The 16,091-nt window shown below is 41.1% G+C and overlaps 1 protein-coding gene across 11 annotated transcripts in view; it reads left to right on the top strand.

The window, feature by feature from the left end:
* DZANK1 (double zinc ribbon and ankyrin repeat domains 1) overlaps nucleotides 1-16,091 on the top strand; it is a 72,254-nt gene that overhangs the window by 35,819 nt on the left and 20,344 nt on the right. For 8 of the 11 annotated variants that reach the window (XR_005782160.1, XM_040447801.1, XM_040447805.1 and 5 more), the window contains 2 exons: nucleotides 6,686-6,778; nucleotides 15,253-15,378. Coding sequence is in view for 10 of the 11 variants with exons in the window: in XM_040447801.1 (XP_040303735.1) it covers nucleotides 6,686-6,778; nucleotides 15,253-15,378 (219 nt within the window). In the remaining variant the exon portion in view is untranslated. The remainder of the gene's footprint in view (nucleotides 1-6,685; nucleotides 6,779-15,252; nucleotides 15,379-16,091) is intronic. The other 3 variants (XM_040447802.1, XM_040447807.1, XM_040447804.1) reach the window with 2 other exon arrangements.

Here is a 16,091-nt window from a genome sequence, read left to right as displayed (position 1 = left end):
CCCAACTTAGACAGTCTTTTATTTTTAGTAATAAGAAAATGCATAGATTTAATGTCAGTTGGAATAGTAACACTCCTAAGTCACTTTGTGGATTTTCATTTGGGCCAATGGAGAAAAGGCAAATCCACTTTTTCTTCTACCTCCAAGCTCCCCTTCACTCTGAAAGTTTTTTTTTAATTTGATAAGAAGTTGTTTATTAATACATTCTGAATATACTTAATATTTATTTTTATGCCACTAATATGAGATAAAATGTTTAAACGTATTTATTAAAGTTTTGTAAAAATTTTATAATAAGGGGACTTTGGATACTGAGGAAAGTCTGAATCTCTATTTGCTGCTCTGCTTAAGGATTCTTGACTGAGATAACCAAATCTTTTTTACTTTTTCTAACCATTCAGCTATTTACTCCCCAAATGATCCTCTTTCCTCTCCTAGACATTCTTGAATTGGACATGCCTGCCTGCACTCTCAAGATTTCTCTCATTTTCTCTGCTAAGTTTTGTTTTTTTTTTGTTTTTTTTTTTTAGGACTTTTTTTTTTTTATATGAAATTTATTGTCAAATTGGTTTCCATACAACATCCAGTGCTCATCCCAACAGGTACCCTCAATACCCATCACCCACCCACCCCTCCCTCCCACCCCCCATAAACCCTCAGTTTGTTATCAGTTTTTAGGAGTCTCTTATGTTTTGGCTCCCTCCCTCTCTAACCATTTTGTTTTTCTTCTTCCCCTCCCTCATGGTCTTCTGTTAAGTTTCTCAGGATCCACATAGGAGTGAAAACATATGGAATCTGTCCTTCTCTGTATGACTTATTTCACTTAGCATAACACTCTCCAGTTCCATCCACGTTGCTACAAAAAGCCATATTTCATTCTTTCTCCTTGCCACGTAGTATTCCATTGTGTATATAAAGTGCAATTTCTTTATCCATTCGTCAGTTGATGGACATTTAGGCTCTGAAAGGTTTTTAAGTACTCCAAGCAGTGCAAGCCTTCAGAAATGAGGTGTGGAAGAACTGGCTGGGCCAAGGTCAGGTAGATGAAAATTTACTAATTTTTTTGTTGGATGGATGGAGCGGGGAGTGTTAAGAGCCTGAGGTATTATAGTCAGTGGATACTCGCTTTAGGGTCCCTTGAATAGTAAAGATTGAGGGAAGGGGTCTGAGGAAGGAGTAGTCTCCAGGGGTCACAGGCATTCAGGCCTAGTCTGAGGCTGCTGGCATCCGTCACCATGGTGCAGCCATGAAACTTCCTTCAGCTGTTTCTCTGAGTTCTGCCTTGCACCTCTGGTATGAACCCTCCTGCGCTGAAGGGATTTTTCAAAGACACCTTCAATGTGACTTTTCCCCAGCGTGCTGCTTCCTGGACCACTCTCTGGTCCTCTGCACCCAACATTCCCTGGGCTCTGATCCCTGGACCCACTGCCCCTGTGCCTGCACACACTTGCAGTGGTGGAGGTGGCAGTCGTGGTGGGTGGGTGGGGGCACAGAGAGAGAATTCACTCACTCTTACCAGGGGCTGGGGCCAGGGATAGCTTTTAAAAGGGGGTGTCATTCGAGGGATATCGTGGGAGGCACAAGCGTTTGCCAGATGGGGAAGGGATGGGACAAAGAAAAGTGGCTTGTGTGTATATGCCTGTGTGTGTTGGCGGTGGGGTGGGGTAGAGGGCATTCTAGGAAGATGTCCAGAGACTGGAAACTGCAGGGTGTGCTTCAAAACTCTGTAAACAGTTCGGTTTTGTTGAGCTGCAGAAATGCTGGGGGTGCTGTGGGCTGTGCAAGATGGTGCCTTCTCTACCATACTTAGCAGCTCAGATTTCTCCCAGTGCACCCTGAAGGGTTGAAAGCAGGGATAGGATTTAGTCAGGCTTGATTTTCTAGAGAGACTTTTATCACCGTAACATCTGATCTTAAAGGGAAATTCCTGATTTTTATGGCCAATCAGTATTGCTGCCTCTACTCACAGGATACCTGTTTGGAAACCCTGGGCTGAGAATCTGCATCCCAGGGGCTTTCCCAAGTGTTACAAGGGCAGTGGATTTTTAGATAACATTTTCACCCAGAGAGGCACCTCCAAGGTCAGTGGGAATTCCTGTTGTTGACAGAAGCCAACAGCCTTACCTTCCCCAAGGCACCAGCAGGGACTGTTATTTTTGTGTTGTTCTCCATCTCACTCCACGTAGTGCATGAAGCACCACCCGTCCTCTTCCTGCCCACAGTCTGCTGCTACGGACCGATCTTCTGTTGATTTAAAGGACTTGTCAATGCTGAGGGATATATATATATATACAAATAAAAAAATATAAATAAAAATATAAATAAAAAATACATATAAATAAAATATATATATAAATATAAATATATAACAAAATATATATAATATATATAAAAATATATATAAATAACATATATAAATATATATAAATATAATAAATATATAAATATAAATATAAATAAAAAATATATGTATATATTTATACTGCCAAGATTAGAAGCTATAGTACCAGAAGTTTCTCCATTTACTCTCTGGCACAGGTGCCTATATTTCAGAATAAGAGAGGATTTTACACTTTTAAAAATTCTCTAATTTTTTGTAACAAGTGAAATAGTCCCAAGATATACAAAGAAGTGCATAATTTCCCCACCCACCTCTATTTCTATCCTCCCGAAATAACTGATGATAATAAATACCCTTCTATGTATTTTTTAGAATGCACAGAAACATGCATATATATTCACACATTTGGATTTGGATTTGTTTTGGTTTTTATTTATTTATTATTTTAGAGGTGGGAGGGGCAGAAAGAGAGAGAGAGAGAGAGAGAGAGGGAGGGAGGGAGGGAGAGGGAGAGGGAGAATCTTAAGCAGGCTCCACGCTCAGTGCAGTGGCCTGGTATGGGGCTCAATCTCATGACCCTGGGATTGTGACCTGAGCCGAAATCATGAGTAAAATGCTCAACTGACTGAGCCACCCAGGCACCCCTTGTTTTGCTTTTTAAACAAATGTATCCCACTGGCCATTCTCTAAAGTTAAAAATTAATTTGAGCATCTCATATTTCACCAGAATACATGAGCTTTCCTTTACCAAGAGATCATCAGTTTTCTTGGGACTCCAACTAACAATATATAGCATACCTCCAGGTCTCCAGTCATATTGGGTTCCCAAAATCTGAGAGGCCTAGGGCAGGGATCCTCTTGAAGTTATTACTGAAAAAGTTCTGATGATTCACATGACTAGGTCAGTTACCTCCTTATGGGACCCCCCCACCTCTGACACAATGATTTGGGGCTGAAGCCAGTGTGACCACAGCTCTGCATCAAGCAGAACTTTAGCTTGGCATCTGTTACAAGATCCACTTTGAGCTGAAGTTTGCAATGACCTACTACATTCTTCCTCACTTCATTTTGTCAAAGCCTTTCACCTAGATCAGAAATTTGTTCTTATCTTCCAGCTACTTCGCAAGGAAAAATTTTACCCCAGTAACTGACTGGGTCCACCAAATTGCTTAGAACCATTCAACTAGACATACTGCAAATGCTGTGGATGAGGTGGCCAATGAAGTATTGACTTTAAAAAAAAGGCCTCATCATAGATGTGTAGCATCTTCTTTAAGGTAGTCTGATGGTGGCCTCAATCCCAAGTCATCCCTATAGATATCTATGAGTTAGTGATTATGATGTAAAATTATTTCTATCTGTGGGTTATGGTCACTGTTCTTCAAGGAAGTGAGCCATGACATGGTGTTAAAAAGCCACCACCAAAACCATTAGAAACACCTGTTGACCAAGAAGGCTATGTTTATTGGACCTGATAACAGTAAGGTAGACTGGTACTTTGTCTTGGTAGTGTCTCTGAAGGGAGAAGGCAGGGGAAGGTATTTATAGGATTTTAGTGATGCACCTGGGTGATTGCTGGGTATTCTCTCTCTCTCTCTCTCTCTCTCTCTCTCTCTCTCTCTCTGCCTCTCCCCTGTGCACACTTTCTCTCTCAAATAAATAAAACTACAATTAAAAAAAATTAAGGGCGTTTTTGCAAGGCAGGGTTGGGATAGAGCAGAGTTAGTTTGGATTGGGCAAAGTTATGACATGCTAGTTTTAAATTTAGTTTATTTAAATAAATTTTTTTAAATGTTTATTTATTTTTGAGAGAGACAGAGACAGAATATGAGTGGGTTAGGGGCAGAGAGAGAGGGAGACACAGAATCTGAAGCAGACTCCAGGCTCTGAGCTCTCAGCACAGAGCCCAACGCGGGGCTCGAACTCACGAGCTGTGAGATCATGACCTGAGCTGCAGTTGGACGCTCAACCAACTGAGCCACCCAGGTGCCCTAAAAATAGTTTATTTAAATAAAACTTTAACATACTTAAGGTGATGATGTTTTAATATACACGTACATAGTGAAATAATTACTCCAAGCTAATTAACATATCCATCTCTGTATAGTAGAAATTTGCTAAGAGAGTAGGTTCTGGTGTTACCAGGTCACATGCACATGTGCACACGTGAATGCACACAAACAAATGTTAACAATGTGAGGATATACTGATTTTGGATTGTGGGTCCTGCAAGGTGAGGGTCTTGAGGTAAGCTGTTGGACTTAATAAGTAAGCAGTTTTACTGGTTTACACTCTTTCCAGAATATTTCCTGCAGCAAACAGCTATGTTATTTTTGTTTGATCTTAGTATTTTTTTTAACACAGGGACAAGAAATTTGATTCATTTCTCAACAACAAGTGTCACCAGATCTTTTCTGAGGCAACATGTTCAGGAAGATCACAGCCTTAAATCTCACAGAAAAGCTCTGGCAGTTGTAGATCATGCTACAAAGACTTTAAGCAACTTTGAAAAATGCTGGAACCAGGGAGTGTCAGGATCCATTGAGAGCAAGTCTGTGATCCTCTGCCATTTTGAATAGCAGTCAGCCGGCCATTTGCACATTAGGAGTTCTTTGAGTTACAAGAACTTGGAATCTTCTACTAGAGTGGAATTAACCAGGCTTGCAAAGGTCAGGGACTTCAGAGCCTTCCTAGTGGCATTGGAACTAAAACCTTGGGAGTTGGATTTTCTTTCTCTTAATGGTCTTCTTTGCCTGTCGAGCTTCAGAACACATGGTGTCAGTTTCAGGACACCTGGGAAATGTAGACACGAGTAGAAAGGAACATTTGTGTGACACTGGGCATTGATAATTGAAGGGAATAGTATCCTGATAGTGCAGAATGGTCCAGTGACTGAACAGCTGTTAGCAAACCTCTGATAGCTGAACTCTAGTTAGACTATTTTAGTCTTTCTTTTCTTTTCCTTTCTTTCTTTCCTCCTTTCTTTGTTCCCCCCTCCTTCTTTCTTTTTCTTTCCTTCCTTCCTTCCTTCCTTCTCTTTCCTCCCCTCTCTCCCTCCCTCCCTCCCTTCCTCTCTCTCTCCCTCTGTCCCTCCATCCCTTCCATTTTCTGCATTGCAACCTATCCTCAGTTTCCTGACTTGGAAAGTTGCACTTACCATTTATTTTCTTTTTTCTTTTTAAAAAAAACTTTTTAACATTTATTCATTTTTGAGAGACAGAGCACGAGCGGAGGAGGGGCAGAGAGAGAGGGAGACACAAGCATCCGAAGCAAGCTCCAGGCTCTGAGCTGTCAGCACAGAGCCCAATGCAGGGCTTGAACTGTGAGATCATGACCTGAGCCAAAGTCAGAAACTAACCCAACTGAGCCACCCAGGTGCCCCATTACCATTTATTTTCTAAGATAGTCTTTTCATTTTTCCATTTCTGAGTGAGAAAGTACAGAGCAAACCTAAATTCATTAACATGAAGCCCCATGGGGTAAACCCCAGTCCAAGAGCTAGATTACTTATAATTTTTTTTAAAGTTTGTTTATTTTTGAGAGAGAGAAAGAGACAGAGCATGGGAGGGACAGAGAGAAGGAGAGAGAATCCCAAGCAGACCCTGTGCTGTCAGTGTGGAGCTCAATGCAGGGCTTGAACCCACAAACTGTGAGATCATGACCTGAGCTGAAATCAAGAGTCCGACGCTTAACCGACTGAGCCATCCAGGTGCCCCAAGAGTTAAATTGCTTGTAAACGCGTAGATCAGCTTTTGCTAGTCTTGGACTTTTCTGTTTATTGTTCAAGCCATGAGACATAAAGCCAACAATCATGTTTTCCACATTGGGGGGGAAAAAAACTCAAAAAAACTGACACATAATCAGTGTAAAATTTTGCATTTTAAGGCCAAATGAACACTCATTTTCAGTTTGTTTCTTCAGTTTGGGTTTTGTTTCTTTTAAAATTATTTTCGGGGGGGCGTCTGAGTGGCTCAGTTGGTTGAGTGTCCGACTTCGGCTCAGGTCATGATCTCGTGGTCTGTGAGTTCGAGCCCTGCGTCGGGCTCTGTGCTGACAGCTCGGGGCCTGGAGCCAGGCTGTGTCTCCCTCTCTCTCTGCCCCTCCCCTGCTCATGCTCTGTCTCTCTCTCTCTCTGTCAAAAATAAATAAACATAAAAAATGTTTTTAATTATTTTCAAATTTCTGACACTGTTTATGTTGTAATAATTCCTAAACAAATCCTGAGTGTTAAAAAAAAAAAAAAAAGGTCAATAGATGGCTGATTGACTGAAAAGACTGCTCAAGGATTTCTTTGCATGGTTGTTTGCTCAGAGGAACATGTTTTTCTTATTCTTTCTTTTTAAGGAGAAAATAATCTGCCGCACCTGTGGCACAGGGAATCCAGCTCACCTGAAATACTGTGTCACCTGTGAGGGAGCCCTGCTGTCATCACAGGAGGTGGGTTGACTGCATGTGTCAGTCCTATACTTAGTGTCTGCTAAATGTCTAGCGTTAATAAGAATGAAGAAATGCAACCTGCAGAGGAGGGAAGAAGTGGCAGAGTGGAGAACGACACTGAAAGCAACATTTCTCAATGTGGAGAGGACTTTCTATATTCACCAAAACAAAGTTGTTTTCAAAGTCTTAACTTCAGGGGGGAGTCAATAAAATCAGCAATTTCTTACAACTTCACTTAGTAACTTTGCATAGAAGGCTGGCAGTAGCCAGTGGGAAAGTGGACCACTTATAATTCTTTCAAAGTCAGAAGTATGTCTTTTTTGACCGTGCCATGCTATTTTTTGAAATTGAAAGCCTGGTGGGTACCCATTTCTGGATTTTCTAGCAGCCCATTTTGAGTATTCAAAGTGAAGGAACAGGAGTATGGACAACTTAAATACAGTGAATGGTTCCATTTAGGTGATTGGTTGTTTATAAGATGTTTCTGGTGAAGAGGAGGCTTTAAAAATGACTTCCAGGTGACTGTTGCCCTAGCCTAACGATAGATACCAAAAAGAAGCTGGCATTTACTAGCCAACTTAGAAGAAAAAACTTGCTTCCTTGGGGCCATTGTATATATTTTTGAGTGTTTGGGGGTTTGTTCTCATCTCAGAGAGGTTCCTTTGGAAATTGGACAGATGTGTGATGATTCTCATAGGGTCTGTAATATATATAGATGTAAAAATACATAGAACTCTAACATATAGGATGGAGGGAGAGGGATATGAACCAATGGTGGTAAGATTTCTGTATTTTATCTGATGAGGTACAGTAATAATTAATTAGACTGTAAAAAGGTAAAAATCTATATTTTATGGGTTCCTGGGTGACTCAGTTGGTTAAGCGTCCAACTCTTGATTTTGGCTCAGATCATGATCTCACGGTTCATGAGTTCGAACCCCACATTGGGCTCTGGGCTGACAGTGTGGAGCCTGCTTGATATTCTCCCTCTCTCTCTGCCCCTCCCCTGCTTGCACTCTCTCAAAAATAGATAAATACACTTGAAAAAATCTATGTTTTAATCACTAGGGCAACTACTCAAAAAGAATGCCAAGAAATACAGAGAAAAAGCTAATGGGAAAATTCAAATATAATTCTAAAAAGTATTCAAATTACCCCCCCCCAAAAAAAGAACAGGAAAGTAGGAACAAAGAAAACAAAACAAATAGGAAAAATACAAATCAAATAATGAAATGGTAAGTCAAAACCAAAACATCAATAATTACATTAAATTTTGTGGACCAAACATTTCATCAGAAGGTAGTGATTGTCACCATGGATTTCTATAAAAAGAAAAAACAGGGACTCCTGTGTGGCTCAGTTGGTTAAGCACCTGTTGATCTCAGATCAGTTCTTAATCTCAGGGTCATGAGTTCAAACCCCGCGCCAAAAGAAAAAAAGAAAAAACAACTCTATGCAAGCCACAGACAAGACCTAACTATGTAGACTAAAAGTAAATATATAGTAAAAAATTCCATGTAAACAATGTATACAAGAGGGCTGGAGTGGCTCTATCAATATAGGAGAAAATAAGTTTCAAGGAAAAATATATTATGAGAGATAAAATAAAAGATATATATAGTGAGATTGTTATTTTGTAACAATAAAAGTTAAATTCATCAGGAAGACATAACAATCAAAAACGTTTATGAGCCTACCAAAATACATGATACAAAAATTGGCAGAATTAAAGAGAGAAGCAAACAATTTCAGAATTATAGCTGGGGGTTTTAATGCCCCTTTCTCAGCATTTGCTAGAACAGCTAAACAAAGGTCAGCAAAGGCGATTAGGGTCTGTGCAACCATTCACTTTGACTTAATTGATGTTTCTAGAATAATGTACCCCCAAATGATAGACAACACACTCTTTTGGACATGGTTAGCATTGAATGGGAGTGTATTATCGGTTCCAGAACAAAGTACCACAAACTGAGTGGCTTAGAACAACAGAGATTTATTGTCTCACAGCTTTAGAGGCCAGAGGTCCCAAATCCAAGTGTTGTTGGCAGTGCTGTTCTCCCTGTGAGGCTCCAGGGAAGGAATTCTCCCATGATTCTCTCCTAGCTCCTCCTCTCCCCTTCTGCTCTCCTTCTTGGATGCCATATATTCATCTGTTGAATTGTTTGATATAATTTAAGGTCCCTGAGGTTTTGTTCATTAGAAAAAAATCTCTTGTCTGGTTCCAGTGGTGGGCTACAAAGCTCTGTGCCAGGTAGTTGGTTTCCTTTTCTTAGAGTGGGTTTCAGGCTTCCAGTCTGGTCACCAGGCAGCTCCGCCCCACCCCGCCCTGCCCTCTGTTGTGGTACCTGTACAGGAGTCTGAGACATCCCTTTCCAGAGTCCCAGAAAGGAGACTGAAGGGTACCTAGAGACTCAAACAGATCAGTCCAGAATGATAAAAGAAGGTCACCATCAAATGAGATGATGACCGAGGAGTCAGAAGTTGTCCTAATATCAGCTCCCCAGGTCCAGGTTCCATCAGAGAGCCTCTATGAAGACTCTGTCGAAGACCATGAGACCATGTCCCAAAGGAATCCTCCCAACGCTGCAGCCTCCTGGCAGACGTTCAGGAAATTCCACTATGAGGATGCAGCTGGACCCAGGGATGTCCTCCGACATCTCCAGAAACTTTCTGGACAGTGGCTGAGACCTGATATTCAGACAAAGAGCAGATTGTGGAGATGCTGGTACAGGAGCACTTCCAGGCTGTCCTGCCCGAGGAGCTCAGATCTCAGGCCCGGAGATGTCAGCCTAGGGTCAGAATCACTGCCACTGGGTTCTTGTGCAGCCTACATGTGAGAAGTAACCAGAGGTTCACTTTGTTGTTTCAAGAGCCAACTACAGTGATGGGGAAACGTGAACCTCAGTTTTTTTGAGCTTGCCTTTGACTAAATTGTAAATAAGACTCCATCAAAACCCACGTTTGGATGTCTGTCTGCCTGAGACTGCTCTAATTCCTGGGACTGAGCTCCAGAAAGAGTTTCTTTAATCCCCTGTTAGGACAACCAGGGGACAACCAGGCTGGACAACCAGCCTGTTGCTTGTTTTTGCTCTGTTGAATGCCTCCTTTTTTGCACTTTCTGACATGCTTTACTATGTTGTTATATATCCAAAGAAGTAATTGCCTCAACTTTCAGAGTTCTTGATTCTTGCTGTGGTGGCATGAATGGAAGCTATTGTAACCCCGTCTAGTAACTCTCATTTGAGATGTCCTTGAAATACTGAAGTTTGGTCCTAAAAATCGTTTTTTCTCTTCTTTACATTGTATAATTTCTTTTTTTTTTTTTTTAACTTGTTAATGTTTATTTTGTGAGAGAGAGAGAGTGTGAGCTGGGAAGGGGCAGAGAGAGAGGGAGACACAGAATCTGAAGCAGGCTCCAGGGTCTGAACTGTCAGCACAGAGCCCAACCTGGGGCGCAGATCCACAAACTGCGATATCATGACCTGAGCCAAAGTCAGACTTTTAACCAACTGAGCCACCCAGATGAATCAAATTTATTTCTTTTAAAAAAAAAAATTATTTATTTTTGGGAGAGTGCAAGTGGGGGAGGGGCAGAGAGAGGGTGACAGAGGGTCCAGAGCAGGCTCCACACTGATGGACTGATAGCAGAGAGCCCGATGCCGGGCTCGAACTTACGAACCACAATTATCATGACCTGAGCCGAAGTCAGATGCTCAACCAACTAAGCCACTCAGTTGCCCCTATAATTTCTTTCTTTCTTTTTTTTTTATTTAATTTAATTTATTTATTTATTTATTTTATTTCTTTTTTATTTTTGAGAGAGAGACAGAGCACAAGCAGGGGAGGGGCAGAGAGAGAGGGAGACACAGAATCTGAAGCAGGCTCCAGGCTCTGAGCTGTCAGCACAGAGCCCAATGCAGGACTTGAACTCACGAACCATGAGGTCATGACCTGAGCCGAAGTCGGATGCTCAACTGACTGAGCCACCCAGGTGCCCCAATTTCTTTCTTTAAAAAAGTTTATTTTATTTATTTTTGAGAGAGAGATAGTGCAAGCAGGGGAGAGGCAGAGAGAGAGAGGGAGAGAGAGAATCCCAAACAGGCTCCACACTGTCGGCATGGAATCCGACACAGGACTCAAACTCATGAACCGTAAGATCGTGACCTGAGCTGAATCAAAGAGTTGGACACTTAACTGAATGAGCCACCCAGGTGTCCCTACGCTACATAATTTCTACTGCTCTCTCTTCAAGTTCACTTACTTTTCCCTTTACCATCTCCTTTTAGCTATTAAGTATATACAGCAAATATTTTATTTCAAATGTGTTTTTCTGTTCCAGAATTTTCATTTGTTTCCCTTTCCATTGTTTCTATTTCTCTCCTGAGATTTCCTAACTTTTTATTCATTATGGGAAGAATGTTTGCTTTAAAATTCTTTTTCCAGTACCTGATTTACCCTAGGGTTGGGCTAAATTGATTTTCTTTTCTTTTGAGAGGTATTAGTTGTAATTCATTCCAGGCAATGAATTCCCCAAACCAGGTATACATATTATTGCCTGCTAAAGCAAAGCAAAGCAGAGCAAACAACAAACCCAGCACTCATCAGAGGCTAGTAACAGAATTCAGAAGCTCCACAAACTAACAGGTATAATGCTAAGATCCAATCTAAAATTCCTTAGCATACTAACAACCAAGAAAACTGGGGGTTTTTTAGAGGTAGGGGGCAGAAATTCTGGTTTCCGTTTAGATATGTTGTCTTTAGCTGAACTGCTTTGAGTATTCTGTGCCTGCATCTTTCAGGGGTTAGTAAGAGATGTGAGTACAGAATTTGGGGATCCCCTCTCTGTTTCTTTTCTTCCTGGGAGTTCCCACCTCTTCAGTAGCCAAATACTTCACAGTCTCAGTTTTCTGGTTCTCCTAGTCAGAATTCTGCCCTTTCCCCACTGTTTCACATGCAGTATTTTAGCCCCAGGCTCAAATGAAACTAATTTTGTATAACTCCCCTCCTCCTTGTATGTACTTGCTACAAGAGTCTATCTGCTTCTGTTCATTCTCCAGTGCCTTCAGAAATTATGAGAAGATTTGATAGTTTTCTGGTTGGGAGTCATTTGGCATGGTCTTATTCTGTCATTACCAAAAGGAAAATCTGCATAGTTTTTTTTTTTTTTTTAATATTGTTTTAATGTTTATTTATTTTTGAGAGAGAGAGAGAGAGAGAGAGAGAGCGAGAGCATGAGCAGGGGAGGGGCAGAGAGAGAGAGGGAGACACAGAACTTGAAGTGGGCTCCAGGTTCTGCGTTGTCAGCAACAGAGCCGGACACGGGGCTTGAACCCACGAACTGCAAGATCATGACCTGAGCCAAAGTCGGATGCTTAACTGACTGAGCAACCAGGCACCCCGGTTTGTTTTTTTTTTTTTTTTTTAAAGATGATTTTTGTTACATAATATGTGGTGTGGCTTTTTTTTTTTTCCTAAAAAAATATACTACTGAACTGGCAAGTTGAATAAGAAAACCCATCTATTCTCAAATCAAGTCTGATACAGTTTTACTCTTTTGTTGATTATTTTTCTTTTATTCCTCTGACTGAGCATGGTTTCAGACTTTATGTCACGCTCTCATCATGAAATCACACTTTGTAGTTTTCCAAGGTGCTAGAGAGAAAAATAGTGGGATTAAGAAAGCATAAAAAAAGAAGACAGTAGTGCTTTGGAATTCTTGGAGTGATCTTGCTGATAAATTTAAGTAAATTGTCAAGCAAAAAATGTACCTTCTCAGATAATCTGAACTTCTTACATAAATAGTAAAATAATTTAAATTGATTTTATTACCTGTCAGTGATGTAGTTGTTTCTGGGTCTCACATCAGCAAAACTGTTTCAGGAACAATTACAACATTGAATTTGTTTTCAAAATTTGATTTCTATTTGAAAGGTATATCAGAGTTTGGATGTCATAATGAGGGTATATATCATTGAAGTGCTATAAAAGTAATAATGTGTATTCATTCTGATAGCTTATGTCTTTTCTTTGTTTAGCAGCATTACTATGGATGGGTTAAAATAACTTTTCTTTCTTTAAAGCAATATTATGGGAGAAAATTCCACTTGAACTGTAGATGCATTTAAACAAATTTTTTAATGTTTATTTTTGAGAGAGAGAGAGAGAACACAAATGGGGTGGGGAGGGGTAGAGAGAGAGGGAGACACAGAACTGAAACAGGCTCCAGGCTCTGAGCCATCAGCACAGAGCCCGACGTGGGGCTCGAACTCACAGACCATGAGATCATAACCTGAGCCAAAGTCAGACACTTAACTAACTGAGCCACCCAGGCACCCCTAGATGCATTTTTTTAGTGGATGCATTTAAATAAAAGATCTGAAGGCTTTATATTTATTTTTTTATGTTTATTTATTTGTTTTGAGAGAGAGAGAGAGCACATGTGCTGGGAAGGGGCAGAGAGAAAGGGAAGGAGGGAATCACAAGCAGGTTCCATGCTGTCAGTGCAGAGCCTGATGCCAGGCTCAATCTTGTGAACTATGAGATCGAACCTGAGCCAAAATCAAGAGTCAGATGCTTCTCTGACTGAGCCACCCAGGCACCCCTGAAGGCTTTATATTTAGAAACCCAGATCAACAAGTGTTATATCAAAACCCTGTTGTAGCAGTAGGATAAATTGAAATTTAAGTCTGAAGCAAAAGCGTGTAAAGGGTTTCTCTTTTGATTTGTCCTGAGGAGTCTCATTCTAATTGCACAGAAATGGGGTAAGGGTAATTGTATGCAAAGAGAGATCTTCATTCTCAGTCTCTGTGGACATTGAGGGCTAATGAGACCTCTTTCTGGACAGATGTCTGTTTTAGGATAACAGAACAGTCCCCAAAGTAAAAGAGGATATAGCTGGGCAAATAAAGCAACTAAAATATTCATCTTGGAGGAAAAACCGTCCTTTAGAAAACGTCTCCCCTAGTGTGCGCATTCTTAGTTTTATACATGGAACAGGTGGCAGTTATTAATTGAATCAGTTATTCATTGATTCATTCAGTAACTGAATGACTTCTATGTGCCAAGGTGCAAGGTACTGTGTTAGTGGGGAAAAAATGTGAAGTATGCCTTTCCCTTAAAGAAATTAAGATCTAGTGAAAAGCAAGCGAAGGGAGGGAAGCTGACATATGGAGCCTGACCCTCCATACTTAATTGACATTAACCATCTGAACCCGTCCTACAGACCTGTGAAAAGGCTGCATGGAGTCATGGATAAAGGTCAGGCTTTAGAATCAGATGGCCTATGATCAACTCTCACCTCTGTGTCTCGGTTTCCAACCTCTGTAAAACACAGGTGACAATAGCACCCACCTCACAGGTCTGTTGTGTGGTTTGATGCGAGACTACAGGGGCAGTGCTCAGCATGGTGCCTGCATACAGCAGGTGATCACGTAACAGTGACGAATACTATCATCCTCATTTGTCTCATGAGAAAATCTCTTACTAGTCAATAAATAAGTAGCAGGAGTAAAAATTCTCATCCAAGCCTACCTAACAAAGTTTCAGAAATTCTCATGAAACAATTCTCTCTCCTCAAAATAAAATAATTCTTTTCATGTGTCAGGGGTGGAAAATAAATTCACATTCCCAGATGGAAACCAAAGCCCTAAAAAAATAGAAGATACACCTCAATTGTGACACCTTACTAGCATGGGTCTGCTTACATTCTTTTTTTTTTAATGTTTATTATTTTTGACAGAGAGAGAGAGAGAGCACACGCGTGAGCACACTCGCGTACGTGAATGGGGGAGGGGCAGAGAGCAAGACAGAGACACAGAATCTGAAACAGGCTCCAGGTTCTGAGCTGTCAGCACAGAGCCTGATGCGGGGCTCGAACTCACAAACTATGAGATAATGACCTGAGCTGAAGTTGGACACTTAACCAACTGAGCCACCCAGGTGCCCCACATTCTTCTTTTTTTTTAATGCTTATTTATTTTGAGAGAGAGAGAGAATGCACGTGAGTGGGGGGGAGGGGCAGAGAGGGAGGGAGGGAGAGAATCCCAAGCAGGCTCTGTTCTGCCAGTGCAGAGCCCAATGTGGGGCTTGATCTCATAAACGGTGAGGCCATGACCTGAGCTGAAATCAAGAGTTGGATGTCTGTCTAACTGACCGAGCCACCTGGGTGCCCCATACATTCTTTCTTTAAAAATGTTGTCATAGTAAATCAGGAGGAGGCTTACCATGTTTGGTATTAAAGATACTGAGGAATATCAAGATGCACGAGCCACTGGTTTCATCTATTTGCTGTGAAGTAATATGTCCTCTTTGTACTAATGTGTTCATTAGTGAAGCTTATCATAGTTTTATTCTTTGGGGCAAAAATACCTTATTTCCAGGGTTTGCATTGATCTGGGGATTTTTTTCTCTGGATTCAGAGGGGGATTGCAGAATCTAGTATTGATCTGCCTATTGATAAATGCCATTGCATTCAGCAGCCCATGTGCAGTGGAGATAAAGCCCCACCTCCCCCCACTCAGAAAGGGGAGACCATTTCCTGTTCCAAGTGTGGTCGCAGGAATCGCCCGGAAGCTTGCTTCTGTGACTGGTGTGGAGCCACGGTGGGTATTTTAAATCTGAGTTTCTTGGTGCTGAGGCTTCACCACCACCCTAGAGAGGCCCAGCTCCTCCTCTTCCCCTGCCCTACAGAAATCACTCCTTGCAATTTGAAGACTACCACCTATTTACCTAAGACTCCGGAGAGCGAGAGATGCTTCTCTTAAATTGAGAAAGCTCTGTCATTGCTGTTTCTTTGAGGTTAAACTTTTCCTATTTCTATTTGACTATTGGTATCTTTTATGAATTGTCTGCTTACTTTTCTAATAAAACACTCAAAGTCATTTATTCAAATAAGTGTTGCATGTAAATAATACAAAAGGTTTCGTGTGAAGCGTTAGTCTCCCTTCTCATCCCAGGCCTACAGAGCCTATCCCCAGAAGCAGTCACCATCACCTAGTGTCTGAGTGTTCTTTGAGCCGTTCAGTGTGCTAATAAGTAAACTGGTAGTTTACTATGAACACTGGCTCAGTTCTTTTCACCTAGCAATATATCTTATTTGTAGCCTCTCATTCTTTTCAGTGGCTCCGTAATATACCACTTTCTGTATGTACCATGATATATTGAGGCCATCCCTATTGCTGGACATTTAGATGGTTTCCAGTTATTTTCTCTAAAACCACAATCCTGTGGGGAATGGTCTTAAATATACTTGCTTTGTGTAATTGTTCATCTGTAGGACAAAGTCTAGAAGGTAGACTTGGGGTCAGGGGTATAG

This window comes from Herpailurus yagouaroundi, unplaced genomic scaffold, assembly GCF_014898765.1.
Source record: "Herpailurus yagouaroundi ecotype Mexico unplaced genomic scaffold, PumYag 196, whole genome shotgun sequence".
In the NCBI taxonomy this organism is placed as follows: Eukaryota; Metazoa; Chordata; class Mammalia; order Carnivora; family Felidae; genus Herpailurus; species Herpailurus yagouaroundi.
This window is presented reverse-complemented; position numbering and strand designations above follow the sequence as displayed.